This window comes from Dreissena polymorpha, chromosome 14, assembly GCF_020536995.1.
Source record: "Dreissena polymorpha isolate Duluth1 chromosome 14, UMN_Dpol_1.0, whole genome shotgun sequence".
NCBI classification, from domain to species: Eukaryota; Metazoa; Mollusca; class Bivalvia; order Myida; family Dreissenidae; genus Dreissena; species Dreissena polymorpha.
In genome coordinates this window covers 30,531,877-30,553,801 of record NC_068368.1, presented here as the reverse complement: position 1 = coordinate 30,553,801, position 21,925 = coordinate 30,531,877, and the positions used below count along the sequence as shown (strand labels likewise).

Here is a 21,925-nt window from a genome sequence, read left to right as displayed (position 1 = left end):
GAACAAAGGTCGGGAAAACAGTCAATACCTACTCTAAAATTAATTTAAACATGAAAATAACTTCTAAAAAAGTCGGTTTCTCTGATTTAAAGGACATGATAAAATTTATTACATTTCGGGGTTTTTTATTACAAAACGGGTTGTTACTGTCGACCCGAAATGTAATAATGCCATGCAACCCACTTTGTAATAAATTATTACATTCATAATTTGTTCAAGGGGTCTATAAGAACAAAGGTCGGGGAACATTCAATACCCACTCTAAAACTAATTTAAACATGAAAACAACTTCTAAAAAAAGTCTGTATCTCTGATTTAATAAACATGATAACATTTATTACATTTCGGGTTTTTATTACAAAACGGGTTGTTACTGTCGACCCGAAATGTAATAATACATCGCAACCCGCTTTGTAATAAAAAAAATTCACATTCATGATTTTTTTATGGAGTCTATAAGAACAAAGGTCGGGGGAACTGTCAATACCTACTCTAAAACTAATTTAAACATGAAAATAACTTCTAAAAAAGTCTATATCTCTGATATATTGGACATGATAAAGTTTATTACTTATCGGGTTTTTATTACAAAACGGGTTGTTACTGTTGACCCGAAATGTAATAATGCATCGCAAACCACTTTGTAATATATTATTACATTCATGATTTGTTGATGGAGTCTATAAGTACAAAGGTCGGGGGAACATTCAATACCTACTCTAAAACTAATTTAAACATGAAAACAACTTCTAAAAAAGTCTGTATCTCTGATTTAATGGACATGATAAAATTTATTACATTTCGGGTTTTTATTACAAAACGGGTTGTTACTGTCGACCCGAAATGTAATAATGCATCGCAACCCACTTTGTAATAAATTATTACATTCATGATTTGTTGATGGAGTCTATAAGAACAAAGGTCGGGGGAAAAGTCAATACCTACTCTAAAACTAATTTAAACATGAAAACAACTTCTAAAAAAGTCTGTATCTCTGATTTAATAAACATGATAATATTTATTACAATTCGGGTTTTTATTACAAAACGGGTTGTTACTGTCGACCCGAAATGTAATAATACATCGCAACCCACTTTGTAATAAAAAAAAATCACATTCATGATTTTTTTATGGAGTCTATAAGAACAAAGGTCGGGGGAACTGTCAATACCTACTCTAAAACTAATTTAAACATGAAAATAACTTTTAAAAAAGTCTATATCTCTGATTTATTGAACATGATAAAGTTTATTACTTATCGGGTTTTTATTACAAAACGGGTTGTTACTGTTGACCCGAAATGTAATAATGCATCGCAAACCACTTTGTAATAAATTATTACATTCATGATTTGTTGATTGAGTCTATAAGTACAAAGGTCGGGGGAACATTCAATACCTACTCTAAAACTAATTTAAACATGAAAACAACTTCTGTAAAGTCTGAATCTCTGATTTAATGGACATGATAAAATTTATTACATTTCGGGTTTTTATTACAAAACGAGTTGTTACTGTCGACCCGAAATGTAATAATGCATCGCAACCCACTTTGTAATAAATTATTACATTCATGATTTGTTGATGGAGTCTATAAGAACAAAGGTCGGGGAACAGTCAATACCTACTCTAAAACTAATTTAAACATGAAAATAACTTCTAAAAAAGTCTGTTTCTCTGATTTAATGGACATGATAAAATTTATTACATTTCGGGTTTTTATTACAAAACGGGTTGTTACTGTCGACCCGAAATATAATAATGCATCGCAACCCACTTTGTAATAAATTATTACATTCATGATTTTTTAATAGAGTCTATAAGAACAAAGGCCTGGGGAACAGTCAATACCTACTCTAAAACTAATTTAAACATGAAAATAACTTCTAAAAAAGTATGTATCTCTGATTTAATGGGTATGATAAAATTTATTACATTTCGGGATTTTATTACAAAACGGGTTGTTACTGTCGACCCGAAATGTAATAATGCATCGCATCCCACTTTGTAATAAATTGATACATTCATGATTTGTTGATGGAGTCTATAAGAACAAAGGTCGGGGAAACAGTCAATACCTACTCGAAAACTAATTTAAACATGAAAATAACTTCTAAAAAAGTCGGTTTCTCTGATTTAAAGGACATGATAAAATTTATTACATTTCGGGGTTTTTTATTACAAAACGGGTTGTTACTGTCGACCCGAAATGTAATAATGCATCGCAACCCACTTTGTAATAAATTATTACATTCATAATTTGTTGATGGGGTCTATAAGAACAAAGGTCGGGGAACATTCAATACCTACTCTAAAACTAATTTAAACATGAAAACAACTTCTAAAAAAAGTCTGTATCTCTGATTTAATAAACATGATAACATTTATTACATTTCGGGTTTTTATTACAAAACGGGTTGTTACTGTCGACCCGAAATGTAATAATACATCGCAACCCGCTTTGTAATAAAAAAAATTCACATTCATGATTTTTTTATGGAGTCTATAAGAACAAAGGTCGGGGGAACTGTCAATACCTACTCTAAAACTAATTTAAACATGAAAATAACTTCTAAAAAAGTCTATATCTCTGATTTATTGGACATGATAAAGTTTATTACTTATCGGGTTTTTATTACAAAACGGGTTGTTACTGTCAACCCGAAATGTAATAATGCATCGCAACCCACTTTGTAATATATTAATACATTCATGATTTGTTGATGGAGTCTATAAGAACAAAGGTCGGGGGAACAGTCAGTTACTACTCTAAAACTAATTTAAACATGAAAATAACTTCTAAAAAAGTATGTATCTCTGATTTAATGGGTATGATAAAATTTATTACATTTCGGGATTTTATTACAAAACGGGTTGTTACTGTCGACCCGAAATGTAATAATGCATCGCATCCCACTTTGTAATAAATTATTACATTCATGATTTGTTGATGGAGTCTATAAGAACAAAGGTCGGGGAAACAGTCAATACCTACTCCAAAACTAATTTAAACATGAAAATAACTTCTAAAAAAGTCTGTATCTCTGATTTAATGGACATGATAAAATTTATTACATGTCGGGTTTTTATTACAAAACGGGTTTTTACTGTCGACCCGAAATGTAATAATGCATAGCATCCCACTTTGTAATAAATTATTACTATCATGATTTGTTGATGGAGTCTATAAGAACAAAGGTCGGGGTAACAGTCAATACCTATTCTAAAACTAATTTAAACATGAAAATAACTTCTAAAAAAGTCTGTATCTGTTAATAAATGGACATGATAAAATGTATTACATTTCGGGTTTTTATTACAAAACGGGTTGTTACTGTCGACCCGAAATGTAATAATAAATCGCAACTCACTTTGTAATAAATTATTTAATTCATGATTTGTTGATGGAGTCTTTAAGAACAAAGGTCGGGGGAACAGTCAATACCTACTCTAAAAACTAATTTAAACATTAAAATAACCTCTAAAAAATTCTGTATCTTTGATTTAATGAACATGATAAAATTTATTACATTTCGGGTTTTTATTACAAAACGGGTTGTTACTGTCGACCCGAAATGTAATAATGCATCGCAACCCACTTTGTAATAAAGTATTACATTCATGATTTGTTGATGTAGCCTAAAAGAACAAAGGTTGGGGGAACAGTAAATACCTACTCTAAAACTAATTTAAACGTGAAAATAACTTCTAAAAAAGTCTGTATCTCTAATTTATTGGACATGATAAAATTTATTACATTTCGGGTTTTTATTACAAAACGGGTTGTTACTGTCGACCCGAAATGTAATAATGCATCGCAATCCACTTTGTAATAAATTATTACATTCAAGATTTGTTGATGGAGTATATAAAAACAAAGGTCGGGGGAACAGTCAATACCTACTCTAAAACTAATTTAAACATGAACATAACTTCTAAAAGAGTCTGTATCTCTGATTTAATGGACATGATAAAATGTATTACATTTCGGGTTTTTATTACAAAACGGGTTGTTACTGTCGACCAGAAATGTAATAATGCATCGCATCCCACCTTGTAATAAATTATTACATTCATGATTTGTTGATGGAGTCTATAAGAACAAAGGTCGGGGGACAGGCAATACCTACTCTAAAACTAATTTAAACATGAAAAATACTTCTAAAAAAGTCTGTATCTTTGATTTAATGGACATGATATAATTTATTACATTTCGGGTTTTTATTACAAAACGGGTTGTTACTGTCGACCCGGAATGTAATAATGCATCGCAACCCACTTTGTAATAAATTATTACATTCATGATTTGTTGATGGAGTATATAAAAACAAAAGGTCGGGGGAACAGTCAATACCTACTCTAAAACTAATTTAAACATGAAAACAACTTCAAAAAAAGTCTGTATCTCTGATTTAATGGACATGATAAAATTTATTACAAAACGGGTTGTTACTGTCGACCCGAAATGTAATAATGCATCGCAACCCACTTTGTAATAATTATTACAATTCGGGTTTTTTTATTACAAAACGGGTTGTAACATTGCTCCTCTTTTTCAAAGCTAAACATCGATAAAATGCCTTACAAAATGTGCAATATCATGACATTTCCCCATTAATTTGCATCTGAATCGTCTCGTTGAAGTGACAACGACACTTGAAGACGTGTTTGCATATACGACTGTGATTTTCACCTCAGATAATATGTGTCCAGTATGAAGACTTCTGCCTAAACATATGGGGAAAAGTACCGATAACGTGCAATTAGAATGGCGAAAACAATTATTTAAACAAACACGATCGTTATATGTTAAACGCAGTTTCATTTTCTGAAACACTGGATGTTCTTCCCAACTTATTACACGTACATGTTAGACACCCACTTCAATAAGAGGACTTGTACAGATAACATAAAAAACAAGTTCATGGTACTCCTTAAAGGTCTGAAAATTAGTAAATCTGACATATAAAGATCAAGAACTAGAAATAGTGAAACACTTGTATATACATGCAATTGAAATAGCGGTGCATGATTTGTGCAAATCCACAATATGACAATTAGATAAAAACAACGGATTCTCTGTCTACCCTAAAAAAGCCAAGAACGTTCTTACGCGATATCTTAATGACACGTTTCATTTATTGCACATGGCTCTTGCACTTGCAAATATAACTGCGATGTTTGGCTATTTATCATAGCAGAAAAAAATTAGGGCTGTATTTAAATATTGTGTTGAAGACGATTAAATGTAAACCGTAAGTGTATATACTAGATGAAACAGGGAAATGTATTCTTAAAAGCGGTACCCGAATTCAGAGATTTGAAATTTTAAACACAGATAACGCAAGCAATGTGTCATCGAAAGTACGGGACATTTTTAACGGTTAAACCGATATGTGGCTTATCCACGGAACGTGTTTATAACGTTCCAAAAACAAAGATTACAAGACAAGTACATCACTTAGTGGAATGATGTTATATTAGGAACAAAATCATTGACTTAAAAGATCATCGTTTATTGATAAAAAAAAAATTAAACTTTGAAACATTATTGCCAAATTAATTTCGTCTCACAAAGTATCTATCATAAAAAAGGGGAGACATCAAAATATTGTAGGAGATCACGAAAATGTATGTTATGTAACCTTGATTGCATCAATGATTAGCATCACAGTGTTCTTAACCCATTTATGCCTAGTGGACTCTCCCGTCCTTCTAAATTGGATCAATTTATTTCCAAAATTAGGGATGTCTAGTATATTTATTTCTATATTTAGAATATTTCTTACAGCCATTCCTTTGAGCAAACAGTGCAGACCCTGATGAGACCGCATGATGCGGCGTATCATCTGGGTCTATGCTGTTTGCCAAGGAATTTTTTCTAGACGCTAGGCATAAATGGGTTAAACGCCCTTGTTATGATGATGGGAGGAATACATCAATTCCAAAGTATTAAAGATTTTGTCCAAATATGTTCACATTAATCTAACTACTTAATAGTTCACACAAAATCGTGTTCGGCAATGTTTAGCTCAAAATGCATTAAATTACCAGAACATATTTTATATACTAAATATAAAATAATCTAAGGTTAACAAAAAGGTACATAATAATGTGAGAAGTGTTGCAAATTTAAAACTAAGTTTGACATTATGTCTCCATTATGTATTAACTTAGACGTGTGACATTCTCAGGAAGACAAGTGTATTTATTGTATATTTTGTGTATTTCTTGGAAATGATGTTTGTTTGTATTGTCTGCAATAACATGTTGTTAATTTATATGTATGTTGATGACGTTGAGCTTTATATGCATATGTCAAATAACCTATATGTTATGTTTTTAGCTGATTCTATGGACAAATAACACTTAGGTGGCACTCATTGAAAACGAATGTGACATTTGTGAGTAATGTAGAAATATAACCGACATCACACTTCAGTTGCTTAGAATTTATTTGGACCGATGACATTTTGGGTAACATCTGATTGTTTTATTGTGGGGGTTCCTGTTTTCTTTCGGTTTTCATTTGGAAACATCTCTTCGACCTTTTCGGTCGGCTGTATGTTATAGACTTAAAGGGACCTTTTCACGATTTAGAGAATCGACAAAATAACAAATATTGGTTCGCAAATTTCTGTTGTAGTTATGTTATATCTGAGGAAACAGTAATACTGAACATTTACAATGATCTAAAATATTCATAATATACATCTTTTGACAATTGAAAAGCCAGAAAAAAATTAAGCGTTGCATCGCGGAACAATTGAATAATTTGGAAAGTTCTGTTTTTGTCGTTATATTTTGGGATATTACGACGATTGCTTATATACAGTATAAAATTCATCACTCATTGTATGAGCATGGATGGCCGAGTGGTCTAAGCGATAGACGTTTACTCTAGGGGTCAGTGGTTCGAGCCCAGTTGAGGGTTACTTTTTTCTTTCTTTAATTGTATTCTTGTCTTTTACTGATCTGTTTTGGTCCAATGTTTACATTTATTCATGTAAAAAAATACATGTTTTTAATTTAATTCAATGTGGCACCGTTATTTTAAAAGGATTGCTTCTGATGTAGAAAAGCAGTAATTGGCCAACCTTACGGAACTTGCGAGGAGCTATTTAAATAAACACGATGAGTTTTTATGAAGAAGATTGTTCTCATATTTTCAAAGATAAGCGGCTCTAAAATTATTGAATAGTTGTCTATCACATCACCTGAGTAAACATTTAAAATGGACGTCTAAAATGGCCAATACGTTTAACAAGACCATAATCATATGATAACAGAACTACCATAGATATATTTAAATTGAAAGTGATACAATTTTGATACATTAAATAAGTAGAACGAGTGCTACATGTAAATCAATGTAGAAATAATGTATATGTAAATCTCGGGAATGCCTCTGGTGGCTAGTATCTATATGTCATTAATATAAACAATGTAACTTTTGGTTGCGATGTCATATTGTATAAAATATATAAAAAGCAAACACATCTGGCTAATGGTAAAACAGATGTATTCATCATTTTCATTGTGAATGATTTTACTATTTTATTCCGTATATTTGAATGACGTTTGTATGTCATTTGAAAAAAAAACAAATCAAAACATCTTGCATGCAACAAAGACAACAAACAAACTTAAAGTGAACAAATTAACATTGTTTTGATGTAATTATCAAAGCATCTACATTTTCATGTATATATATTTTGTAAAATCAAATATTAAAACTTGTATAAAAAGACGGCGAGTGAGGCGTAAATCAGCGTGGCCGTGGAAATAGCCAAGGTGTTGGAGCCGTTGCATAGCTCGCTTTCACAATAACAGGCTGCATTTTCGCCCGACTCCTCACACGTGTTGCCAAGAGATTGGATAAGGCAGGCTCTTGTAACGACTGTAAACACAAACGTATAGGCCTTTAAACAATGCGCGTCTATAGACTTCGACGGGAATGATGATTTTATAACTTGCGCAGATTATTTTTGTAACTATTGCCTTGAAAAAAAGCTATTTTAAACATGTCCATTTAAATAAAGTAATCACAGTATTGTCGTTCAAGTTAACTGAAATACATCTCGCATAGACCTTTTGAAATATCCACACAATCGGCAATCCTAAATTGGCTTTTTTATCAAGATGTTTAATGGAGTACCTGTACGTGCAATATATCATACTGCTTCTGTTGAATCTGTTAAATGACAAATGCTGATAAAGTTCTTAGAAATATCGATAAAGATGTACCTTTTGATGAGCATCGTCTTACCATAAGCATACCAGTTATGTGTTAATACTTAAACATTATATTGAATTAATAATGAAACACTTACCGCCGTAGAGTTTTACCATCGAGCAGCCCCGACATGTGGCTGGACTTTCAAAAGCGGAACCTGAAGTAATGAATTTCATAGCTGGTATTTTTGCACAAATATTTTTGTTTATTTTCTATTTGTCTAAATTTAAAAGCTTTTGTGAAGTGTCGGGGTATTTAAAACAATAGAAAAAACGCTTGGTATTTACAAATTTATTACGATAAATATATTGTTAACGCTTGCTATTGTTATTATCACTGGTCTTATAAGATTGGTGGTTTCGACAAATAAATAACCTATGGACAGATTGATTACAAAAAACCCGAAAGTTGTTCTCTCACCATTGAGAATTCCGATTACACGTAGTATTCATTTGCCGTTAAATGATAGACAATTACTTTTTTCTAAACCTACAGTCAAATTATGTTTACTTCGAACATCTTTCATTGGAGGTACAATGCGGCTGGGTTCTAGTTTGCAGCGTAATCAAGCTCCGTGTAATCGGTATCCTACAATAAATAAGTGCAACTCCAGGAAGTGTTTATGTTGCAAGTGTTTAAATATGTCCTCTTTTATTCTTTCATTTGTTAATAACCGCACATTTTCAGTTAATATTAAATCCGATGTCTCATGAAATTCTATGCATGTGGTTTATGTTATTACTTGAAATGTACCCTGTTGTGGTGCGCAATACGTTGGGCAGACTGGTAGATCACTTAAAACACGTTTTAGGGAACTTTTTTTAAATTAAAAATAACAATAAATTTTATAACTTCATTTACCAGCACTTTAATAAAACGGGTCATAGCGTAACACATATTTCATTTCAACCTGTGGAGCAACTTATGTTTAATAATAGTACTTCAAATCAGTGCCAACTGAAAGCAAGGTGCATGTCAGAATTTGAATGGATTAAACGTTTGCAATCAGCTTATATTCTAAATGTTGGAACAATTTCTAAAAATAAATCGATTCATTCATTTTCTCTGTTAAGTAAACGTCTAAGAAATAAACGTTCAAATGGCATTAGGAAAAATGGTAACTTAAGGCGTAAATTTAAACGTCTGCTTTCTTTAAATGACTGCTACACATTATTACAAAATGGGGGTAAACATAAATTACTAAGTGCACTTTGCTTTATTTCTGTTTCTTCGTTGGCGCATATTGAAAAGGAATGTAAACTTATTTTACTTCAATCTGAACCTCTATATGAATGTGCTTGTATTATTGAATCTTTCACTGACTACTATCTTAAACCTTTCATTGAAAATGTACTTAACAAAACTAGAAATCGTATCAAAGTTGAGTTTTGTAACAAAGGTCTTGATTTAATTGACCTTCCTAAAATATTCAATGATAAAAATGTACGTCGGTTGATTCCCCCTTATTTCCGCAATACTGAATCACCACTTATTTGCTACAAATATAGTAAACCTGTAAGAAGTATCGTTTTTAATTATAATTCTATTTCCACAGATATAAATGTAATAAGAAATTTTCCTACATTATGTGACTGTTCTAGTTCTAAATATATATATGGTCCAGTTGGACATGTTATTACTGGGGACCTTAATTTCATTCAAAATAAAACCTTAGAAATTTACTACGCAGAGGCCCTAAGTACAGACTGCCTATTCCTGTTGATTTTGATGACTGCATTAAGAATATCGTAACATCCTTACAGGATTATTGCACTTAATGGTGCAGGAAGGAAAATGCTGAAATTACTGCACTCAATGATTGGAAAACAAAAATATTTAGTATGGCCATGAATAAAATATGTTTTTTTGATACAAATCAGTTGGCCCTACCACATTCACCTAAATTTAATAAACAAAATCTCTGTAAATTGCTTGAAGACTTAAAATCTAAATTCGTCTTAGTTCCGTTGATAAGGCTGCTAATAATGTTATAATAATATGACGAGTGTTTTATGTTCAAACTATTTCACAAGAACTGTCACAAACTACATCATATTGTGAGTACAATAAGCAACCTAATGAAATTATTACCGACCATATTGCCCAATGCATAAAATTAAATGTAATAGTCAATATTACTGACAAGAAATTGCGATCACTTTACTGGATACCTTAATTACATAAGACGCCATATAAAAGTCGTTTTATCGCTAATTCAGTGTCTTGTACCACCAAACAATTATCAGTGTATCTTACATCTGCATTGAGTGCTTTTAGATATCATATAGCTAACTTTTGTAATTAAGTTTATGAAAATAGTAATATTAACCTATTTTGGTCAATAAAAAACACCTTAGAAGTTATTGATAAAATTGAAAATAAAAAATATAAGATGTCACAGGTAAGTACTTATGATTTTTCTACACTATAAACAACGCTTCCTCACGCTTTAATAAAATCCAAACTTGTTTCTTTGATTGAAAAAACGTTTGCTAGAGAGTAGTGTTTGTATCTAGCTTTAAACACTAAAACAGCTTTTTTACTAATCAGATATTAGATAATTACATCATTTGGACCGGTCTTGACTTTTGTGCAGCACTTACTTTTCTTCTGGATAACTTGTTTGTTGAATTTAATGGTAAAATATTTAAACAAATTATTGGCGTTCCTATGGGTACTAATTGTGCACCACTTATAGCTGACCTTTTTTATATTGTTATGAAAGCGAATTTATGTTAGAATTATCTAAAACTAAGCAAGTAGATTTGACTAATTGTTTTAACCTTACTAGTAGGTACATTGATGACATACTTAATTTAGATAATCCATTATTTGAACAATATATTCACAAAATCTACCCAAAAGAACTAGTCTTAAATAGATCGTGTATATCCAATACAGACGTTGCGTATTTAGACTTTCATTTAACTATTAATAATAATTTGATCAAAACTAGTTTATACGACACACGGGACGATTTTAACTTTGAAATTGTAAATTTCCGTTCCTAGATGGCAACATCCCTAAAGGACCTACCTATGGTATTTACATTTCGCAGTTGGTACGTTATGCCAGAGCATGTTCATGTATTAAATATTTTAATGATCGTAATCTAATATTAACAAAAAAAAATGCTAAAACAAGGCTTTTTGTATCATAACCTAAGAAGTAAATTTGCTAAATTTTACTCTAAGTATGGTGATTTAATTTCAGAATATAATGTTTCTTTAAAATGGCATATAAATAATGGAATCTCCCATCCATCATTTTACGGAGATGTTGTTAAGCGTGTCCGCAAATTAAAGTATGTTAAACCAAATGTTCTTATTAAATTTTTCAATTTAATTAACTTGTTTTTATCAAAAGGATAGGATGCTTATGTACTTAAAAACACGTGTTTGATGGTTTTCGATTCACTATATCTTTCTTCTCTTAAAATTTGGAATCATTAGTGATATTATAGGCATTTTTCACTGTTGAACAAAATTGTGTCTTTGTGTCGTATGCACAAATCTGCACGAAAACTACATTGGACTCAACTCGTACATCAAATCATTTCTGTCGTCAGTTGTCAAAACACCTATATACTGTTTGATTCCAATAATGTCGCTTTAATGGAATTACTTTTTTTATATTTGATTCTTAATATTTAATCAACTAAACTTGTTTTATTAGTAGTACAATTTTGCAGTAGCCCTCCCACCCCCCCCCCCCCAATTAATAGTTTTATTATTACTTTACAGTATTGTCCCTGGATTTTTTTTACGTCATTGTGTCTTCGCCTGTCAATTACGTCATAACTCTTTCTCTGTTTCTGGGTACATGGATTTTTGACGTCATACGATCACATTTTCAGTTGTAAGCTACATGCATAGGTCATTGGGTTTATAACGTTCAATTTTATTTATATTTTCTGTCTGATAGGCGTTTCTTTTTTTATTTAATTATTATTAATTTAATTTTTAGCAGTCACATAAACAACCAAGCAATGTAATATGGAATTTTTACACCCATTATTGCTGCTTCTTCCTGTATTTGCTCGATGATTATCTGAAATATTAGCTTAATGACGCTATATTCTTAAATCTTTTTGTCTAAAGAAGGAATGTAGTTGACACTTGTTTGTAGTTTCATTTTATCGTTCGTCAAAAAGTTGTAACTCTGTTGCTCTGGTATCTTCAATACCATTGAGTAATTAAATTGTAATTAAATTAATGCGTTTTAATTCCCTTTTATTATCGTTTGATTTGAGTTACAATGCTATGACGTTAAATTTTATTTACAATTAAATGTATTATGAATATTGCTGGGCCAAGTGTGAGGTTAAGCGCTCTATAACCGGTTTGAACCCCCAATGCTTTGCATTGACCGTTCCAAGGCGGTGACCCCAGCTTTATTCATATTTTGTGTTTATGTTGGTTTGTATTGTGCTGAATTGTGCTGTTTTGTACTGTTTTGGCAATCGGTCACTTGCCTTAAATAAAGGAACAACTAATTGTTTTTAATGAGAATTCAATACTGCTCCAGCAGCTGGAGTTTCACTTCTTTATATTATAATGCATTTTGCAGTTCTTCATATCCGTTCACAGTGTGGTTCTTTCGTTTTTTTACCTAACAAATCCATTCACAGAATGTTCACATTGACCAAAGTAAGAAGTCTAAACAAGTATATGTCATATTCACAACATGACCTAACTTTCATTGCAGAGAAATATATGTAAGTATACTTTTTATAAATAGTTGTCAGTCGAAATAGTAATATGCATAAAATAAAACTGACATGAGTTTTTCGTAAAATGTGTAAATATATATTACTTTTTAGCGATAAAATATGCACACAAAAAATCCGAAAATCCGAATGACCAGCGCATGGAAGTTCTACGTTTTCGATCAATTCCGGAATTATGATGTTTCTATTTAACAATAAAACCCCATAAATGATTTTTGAACATCATGTAAGGCTTTAAACTTACTTGCACTGAACTTGTCCGAACAGCCGCTATCCGTCACACTGTCGCAGCTGTAACACTTGAAGGCTGCATCCACTTTGGACACTGAAACAACCAAAGGAAAGTTAATGTTATCTGTAATCTGTGAAATATGTACACAAGATCATACTGACTGTTTTCATAGATAAACTTGTGATATATGTGAATATGTAATTATTTAAATAAATATACATAAACGTTGTTACAAAAGTAACTCGCACTTACTGTTACCAGTTCAGTAACCGATTAGCAATTAATTTAAACGTGTATGTTTAAAATATGAACGGTTTTACATAAATAACACTCGAAACCGAAACAACCCCTTTTTGATTGCAAACAATATGTTAATCGTTGAACAAAAGATGACTTTATAATAAAAACATTTAACGTGAATGCAATGCATTCCGAGTTTAAAGCGATGCTGCAACACTCATAAAATATATGCTAATATGTGTCTATTTAATCAATGGAATATTATTAAACGATGTTCCTGCAAATCAGCATTATTTTCTTAATATATTTTGATATAATTGTACAATGTACTTAGAAAGCAACTTAAATAGAACTGATGTATTAATTTTTCTTACCACTGATTAAAACGGCAAGCACAGATGCCAAGACGAATGTATTCGTTCCAACCATGTCTCTTCGTCGATACAAGTCAGGCAAATCACAACCTACTGTTAACGAACCCGGTTTAAAAAGCAGTATTTCTTTATGCCGCATGCGTACATACTTTAGTGCGCATGCGTAAAAGTACTAAAACATGATTAACAGTGCTTACAAAACACAAGATTGTAACCAAGCACTGCATGAGCCATGTAAACAAGTTTCGAGTTTAGTTTTAGCCTAAACGCGTCGTTGCTCTTATCGTGACACGTCGGGATTAACGTGGTTTAAGTTGTACTGTACCGTTCATACATTTTTGTGTCGTTTGGTATGGTCCACATTTTTCATTTCAAAACAGTTCAACATCAAATAATAAAATAAACAGCGGTATGTTTATATTTATTCCATGCAGATAACGACGCTTAATATAATATAATATTATATTAAGCGTCGTTATCTGCATGGAAAAAATATAAACATACCGCTGTTTATTTTATTATTATATAATATGAAATGTATATGTTTCAGTGGCACAAGTATTCTGCTCTGCACATACCTATTGTACTTTAAATAAGGACTTTAATGCATGAGTACATGTAATATATTTGCACGTAGACCATTTGCATCGAGTAGTTAAGATTGCTACATTATTTGAGCAGTTTAGTTCTCTAACGACCAAAATCTGGATACATTCACTAATCAATCCTTTTTCCGTCGACAGTATACAAACGTGTGTGATGTGTTCAACCGTAGGGAAGTATCCGTTCCTTGCAAAGCTTATGTTAGAGGAAGTGATATGGTTGCGCTAATAAAATGTTATTTAAATAGCAAACATGTCATGCTATAAGCACACATTATTGTTTCACTTAAACAAAATATAACTAAAAATATACAAATATCGCTAACTAAAAATATACAAATATCGCTAGTTAGATAACAAATAATAATCATTAAAATATATTGAATATCATACTTTTTCAACGAGTTAAAGCAACATAACGAAATTTGTTGATATGTATGATCACGAAATGCAGGTATTAAAACACATGATGCTCCTGTTATTGGTGTGCATATTTAAACCATTTAAACTAAAATCAAAGCGTTTTGATAGATAATTGAGTTGTATATTCACAATGTTATATAGCCTCGTGTTGGGTATTTTCGACGGTGGAAGGCTTGTATTGATCATTTCTAAAAAATGCAAAATATACATAGAATTAATGTTTGTAATTCCAAACATATATACTATATAACCTAGTCATGATTGCAAAAGTACCAATATATAAAATATATTTAATATAGCTATTAAGGATTGTTAATTTTTTAACAAATGTTAGTCACTCAATGCGCATGCTATACACATCATGTAGGTTACTTTCGACGGTGACATTCAACTCTATTATACAGCACACAACTTCAAATTTAATAGAACACTTTAGTAATATATTTTCAACTGGAATATCGCTTGTATTTGATAAAATGTGTAGTGTATATTTCATAGCATCCGTGTTCATATTGCTCTAAAATGATCTTATTAACATTCTAAGGTGCATACTCGATAGAAGATTGCATCTATCAAACCAATAACAACGGCTGTTCGAAAATGTCAAGTACACTTATTTATCAAATCTTTACCATCGTGTCGTATCGTGTTTAAGTTAAATATGAACAAAAATTAAATTGTTTTGCATGGTTTGGTGGCTTGCTCCACTTCGAGCATTAGAATGCTTCCGAGTCACAAGTCGCCGTAAGGGCCACAGACTGTTCCGATTTATGACGAAGGATAAAAAAACTTGCTATTTTACAGTCATGGAGTTTAAGTATTTTTAAGTTTCATTAAATTCGCTCATTAAGTCGCTTGAGTCAATAAGTTCGTTCCACAACTTTGAACACTTTATTCTTTTGCCATAAAAGCTACGTTCAAGAGCATTCAAACAAGAATGTGTGAATAATTTTGCGTAAAATTGAGTCTTGCATATCTATTCTTTTTGGTGATTACCACCCAAGTACTTTAACATCACAAACTGAGTTGTGTAAATAAATAGATACAACGCTTAATCATTGTAGACAGTATATCGATAGGAATAATATAATATAGATAAGACATGGGACGTATTAATTTCTTCTTTATGATACTTAATGCTACTTAAAAAAAGGTCTGATAAATTGGCTGTACAGAACGTCTTATTTTCTAACTATTACTTAAAAGGGGTACATGCACTTAATCGATATAACATTTTTAATAAGATTATCTACCGATAAGAATATATTTAAAGATTTTTATACTTATGGTTTCTATCAACGCTAAGTCAAACCTTGGTTTTAACATTATTGCTAAAGCTAGGCACAGTAGAGACGACTACCTCTACCCATCCCGCCTGGGCCGCTTTTCGTAATATAAAGGAACGTAATTTACTAACATTGATATAAATATTTGCATCTGATGTTTCGCCGATTTCCTTTTTGATTATGGACGTATTAAGTATGTTACTTAAGGACTAACTCACATATTTACTTATTTTAGATCGAAACTTTTGAAACAAAACTTTTATATTTAGAATGGTCAGAAATCATTATAACATCAAGAAAATAAAAGTTGTATTGTTATTCAGTCCTTCAAAGGATTTGGACCCGGGACCTTCGAAAGCATAAACGAAATCGCTGCCACTAGACGAGTCAAACTTGATAACCAAAAAGCAGTAATACGCTTAATTTTGCAATCGGTGCGATAAAATATACCCCACCCTTAGGTACGGGCAGTGTTAACCTTCTTCATTATCTTCCAAGTGCCCGTGTCAGGATGGCACTTTCAATAATGTTAAGAACACAGTTTCACGGTTTCAAAATCTTGTTTTAATAATTATTTATATTATTCTATATGCATCAGTTCTCAAATAAACAAAATATCATTGAACAGTATTACAAGTTTAAAAATGCCGATAAACATTCATCTTTAAGCTCTCTGGAGTTTCTAACGAAGCGCTCATTTAAGCGGACAAAATAACGCTTACCATCTTTGGAATGGTGAATGACGCCAAGTTATAGTAATCTAAATTTAAATGAAGAAATCAATAGATTTTACATGAACTTTCAAAAAGTGATCTGAACTTTAATTGACAGATAGATGCCAAAAGTTGTTTATCGGCGCTATTTATTCCCGTCGCTAAGCACTTAGGATTTAGGATTATGCGTGATTCTGCGCACTAATGTCTTAGGAATTTGGCTAAGCCAATCAAAATGACTTAGGATTGCGACAACCAATCAAATGCATTTAGGAATCCTGAAGCCTAAACAAAGTTCTCTAGCGGCAAAACATTCAACAATAATATTATATTTTAACTAACAAAAGAACATTTTAGGAGCAAATATAGGTGCGCAAAAGATTCTATATCTAAAAATACACAAATACGCTTCTCTCTGACCTAAACGAACATGCAGTTATGACAGAAAAGAAATATTGCGGTACAATATATCCGAAATATTTCAACAGCTGAAAAGTACTTTTTAGGAATGGCGAATTTGCACAAATAACAACATATATGAACATTTAATGACTATAAAATAGTGTCTTAAAGTAACACATAGCCGTTTTATTATAATTTTACACTGTTTAGTCACTTAGAAATGAATATAACCAATAGAATAATTGCAAGATGACGGTTGGACTAGCTTCCTTTAAGTTCGGACAATGACAGTAAGTTTTGGAATTCAAGTTCTGTTTATAATAATTAGACAAAAAATATTTAAATGATTACTCTATCAGTTAATATAACAATTAAACACTTCAAGCATAAACTTGTGTTTGGGATAGGGTAATGGTTGAGTAAATGATAATATTAACAATAGCAGTTTGTTTACATTATGAAATAACAGATAATAAACACGTTAATGAATGCCCCAGGGCTTTACATTATTAAGACGATAGTGTTCGATGATCATGAATAAACAAACAATTATTTTTTCATTCCTTAGTCAGGAATGTGATTTCGTGTGTTTTCATGTTATGTACACATTCATTTCCGAATTTATGATAACTTTTTATTAAATTGTCCGTTATCTAAACTGCGAGCAAGCCCGTTTAAAAGATATTCGCTTGTCACCTACTGTTGATTTGTTTTATCTTGAGACCGCCATGTCTCAAGTGCTTGAGAATATTCAAAGTTCTATTTTGGTATCATTGATATCATGTGTCACCCATATGTCTTTGATATCGAACATTAAATGGCAACATTGGAATTCTCGCATCAAATTTTAAGTGGAGTGATCACTTTTTAGAGATATGCTCTTAACCTATAACACTAAAAATAAGATCTAGAGTGGTCGATACAGACTCAAATACTGAAAAGACGAAGACCGATCAGTTTGGGTTTAATTTCAGTAGCTATGCCAATTGATGTAAAATGAACTGATCGTTGTTGATTTTTATTTGCATTATAATAATAAAAGTAGTGCTATTGCTCAAACGGGTTGTCTCAAAGATCCGCTATTTAAAAATATATTTACGCGGGTAAAATTGTGTGCTGATCGTTTTTTTAAAGAACGAGATAAATTAACTGGGCCGTTTTGTCCTGTACTACCCTGACGCGCAATCACACTTCCATAGTATCATTTCGCGGTTCAATTAGTTCAACTTACTAGTACTTCTGAATAATTTTATGTATTTTTTTCGGCGTAGCTGTTTAACGTCACTTTTGACCTTAGATGACCTTCATTCATGATAGGTCCGGAATGAATAAACCCGAATTGTACATTGGTTAATAATACAAAAATCACCGTAAACATTGTTATTCTGGTTTGCAGACTAAAACATTGGATGCATACAGTTTCATGCGAACTGACATATCAATATATTGTAAATTACATATAAATTACAATAAATTAAAAACTGTCATGATACAAAACATCCTCTAAACATTACATCGAAACGTTCCTCCTTATTTTCTACGTTAGCGTTACCGATCGCCGAAATCGCCATTGGCGATTACAATTTCTAGGAGGCGATTATAAATAAGATTTTCATGAAATTGGCGATTGAAAAAAAGACCCTATGCTTTACAAATGCACACTCTAAATGCCTGTTTTCAGGCCGTATAAATCGCCAGAAACATCGCTAAGATTACACAGATAACACCCTTACCGGAAATGCCCCAGGGGATAATGACGACCGCCAAGGTCGATAATCCACATGGCAAATGTCTTAATTCGCCACGCTTTACACTGCCACCAGACTCCGAACATTTGGGTTACTTGGTGATTTATGTGATAATTGAATCACTGAAGCGTGCCGTGTAATGACCTATGCTATAGATGTTACGATTCAACGTTATCGAATCGACCAGTACGGAATCGTCCTTTAATCAGATGGGCGAAGTTATGGCATTGACATAGCCACTATAAACTAATATCCCAAGAAACAACGATTTTGAATGGCTAAAAAGTAGATAAGAGTAACTTCCCTTACGGTCGCTATGCGACTTCACTTCTTTATATTGAAAGACCGATTTAGAAAGTGAGTTGCAGATTCCGGGAAAAATGGATGCTGCGAGCGAAAAAGGAAAGTCGAAGCAACAGAAATTAACACAATTCTTTGGAAAAGAAACTGGACATAATAATGTAAACTCAGGAAATAACCGAATGTTAGGTTCGCGATCGGAGGACGTCTAAAATAGTGCAGACGTGAATGCAGAATCGGAAACGTCTACCTGTCAAGTCTCACGGTTTCGTTGTGAGTCTCACGGTTTTTGACATGCAATAACGGTCTCATGCTGACTAAGTAATTTCTCACGCATATCTTCAAAAACAAAAAAAAATGAAAAAAATGTAATGTTTGGATTTTATAAAATGTCGTATAATTACTACCGAGACGGACGGGCTGTTTTAGTGGTTTCAAATCTACATACCACATGTACCGAAACCGTTTAACGGTGTCATGTATATTATCACTACGCCACTGGTGTCTATGTAAAAAAAAATCGGCTGCAAAATGTCAGCAAGTGACTCACCAGCATGAAACATTTTCAATCAAAAAGGGCTTATTTCAGACAAAAATAGTCTTATTTTTTCTCAGGAAATAGCCTTAAAACGCACCACAGACGATCTAGGATCCAAAAAATTTCAGGGGGTGGGGGTATGCCCCCGAAGCCCCCTAGATTTGGTGACTGAGTTTTTTTCCTTAGCGCCAACCTAGAGTTTACGAAGCAGAATAGCATTAATCACATGTTTGTACAATTAAAAGAATCTATTGTGTACATGCCGTAGCGGCCACACTAGACACTACAAAAACAGGCTAGATTGCACTTTAGCGGTACGCAGTTATTTACCACTATCGACAAAGCGGGGGTTTAGGGGCGGTAGCCCGCAATACTAAGAAAATATATAGGTGCTGGAAATTTATCTGTCTTCGATAAATTGTAATCTACATTTGCGTTTATTAGTGTGAATATGTTTCTTTGTACTTTGTTTTGTTCATTTTTTATATAAAGTTCTGTTTTTTCTGCAAAAATTTCATATCAATATGATGCTTGCAATATTGAGTATTTTATGTTTACATTCTACTAACATATGTACACATTATAACACATTATCTTTTATTGCATTCCAACATTATGTTCATAGTTATTCAGTGGTGAATATGTTGTCTTTTTCTATTGAAACTAATGTATTACTCGTTCAATTATGAAAACCTAGTCATTACAATACTTACGGACAATAAAACATAAAATTTCACCTCTTCTTGTTCTTCATTTTATTTGTTAATACATTAAAATATATTATCTTATTATCACTCACTACCTTCATTAAAATACATGATCGCTTCATTCCATCTCCTTTCACTGGTCGCAAACATTACAACATCAACGCCGTATATCTTTTTAAAGATATTTCTTGTTATGGATAATGAACTTAATGAATAAAAAATGAAGATAGTAGTCGCTCTCCATATTATGTCATGTTCTTTCCTATTCAACTTTTAATAAATAAAATTGTGTTCATGCTGTTCAACATCTTTCAGATTTCGTGTTTTTTATGCTACACCCAACCCGTACTTATCTGAACTTTGACCCAGACACCCTATCCGAACACATTTTTCGACCAGATTGAGCCTGATGAATAGATGCTTACTGCACCAGTCATATGTCATAATATACAATTCAATGTGAAAGCGGCAACTTTAAGCGAAATTAAATGCATCATTTTGCACATAGAAACCCCCATAACCTTACCTTTTGTTAAAGGCCATTCTAAGCAGAATCGATTTATGCAATAAAAAAGATATGTCATGTTCAAACCAAGAAAGTACTTGACACAAATCAAAATCGACTGATTTTACAACTTTTTTCCCGGCCGTTTCTTTGTGTAATGTAACCATTTTCAGTGCAATGCTTAACTATAGTCTCTAAGATCCTATTTCAGGGATCAGTTGTGAACACCTATTCATGCCCTACCAGAGGCTACCACTATCTCCAAAGGATAAAACCCGAACAATAGTTTTAAGTGTAAAACATGCCTTCGAGTTAACTATGATTTTTTAGAGAGCACAGCCACATGATTATTTACTATACTGTAACCTCATACGAGTTCCTTTGTTTTATCTTAAATTGAATTGAATTTTCGTATAACGTGTATTGTTTCAAACAATGTTTCATATTCAGACAAATATTTACAGTTGATTGTGACTTTAAATTTCAAAACTTACCCTATCTATTTTACTTACAGTATCTTACCACTTTAAGTGCTTTGAGTCCTTTTCACACTAAAATGTAGGTGAACATCAGTATTTCGACAAAGAAGAGTGTTGATTTTTGCTCAACCAACATTAGTGATATAAATATATCCACCAAAGCGGGGGAACATATTTATCTCTTAATTTAATCTGAAATTTTATTGTAATTATATTTAAATCATGCTACTGTTTCAGTCCTTAACACTATTAACATGTTTTTTAAATACCGTAACATTTTCGATGTTATATAGTAAATGTTATATATTAGCTTATGGGGGTTGATGAGGAATGATCATAATGCAAGAGTAAATATGTGTTGTAAAAATAAAATATCGTTTGCTGAATGAAGCGGTTTGAACAAAAAACAGCA

General features: G+C 32.1%; 1 protein-coding gene across 1 annotated transcript; it reads right to left on the bottom strand.

The window, feature by feature from the left end:
• Positions 1 to 7,504: 7,504 nt before the first annotated feature.
• Positions 7,505 to 13,978, bottom strand: LOC127857025 (protein quiver-like). The gene is made up of 4 exons (XM_052393302.1): positions 13,811 to 13,978; positions 13,209 to 13,289; positions 8,333 to 8,392; positions 7,505 to 7,899 (listed from the first exon to the last, which is right to left on the bottom strand). Exons 1-4 carry the CDS (start codon positions 13,947 to 13,949, stop codon positions 7,730 to 7,732), a joined length of 450 nt encoding a protein of 149 aa, XP_052249262.1. The 5' UTR covers positions 13,950 to 13,978; the 3' UTR covers positions 7,505 to 7,729.
• Positions 13,979 to 21,925: the final 7,947 nt, after the last annotated feature.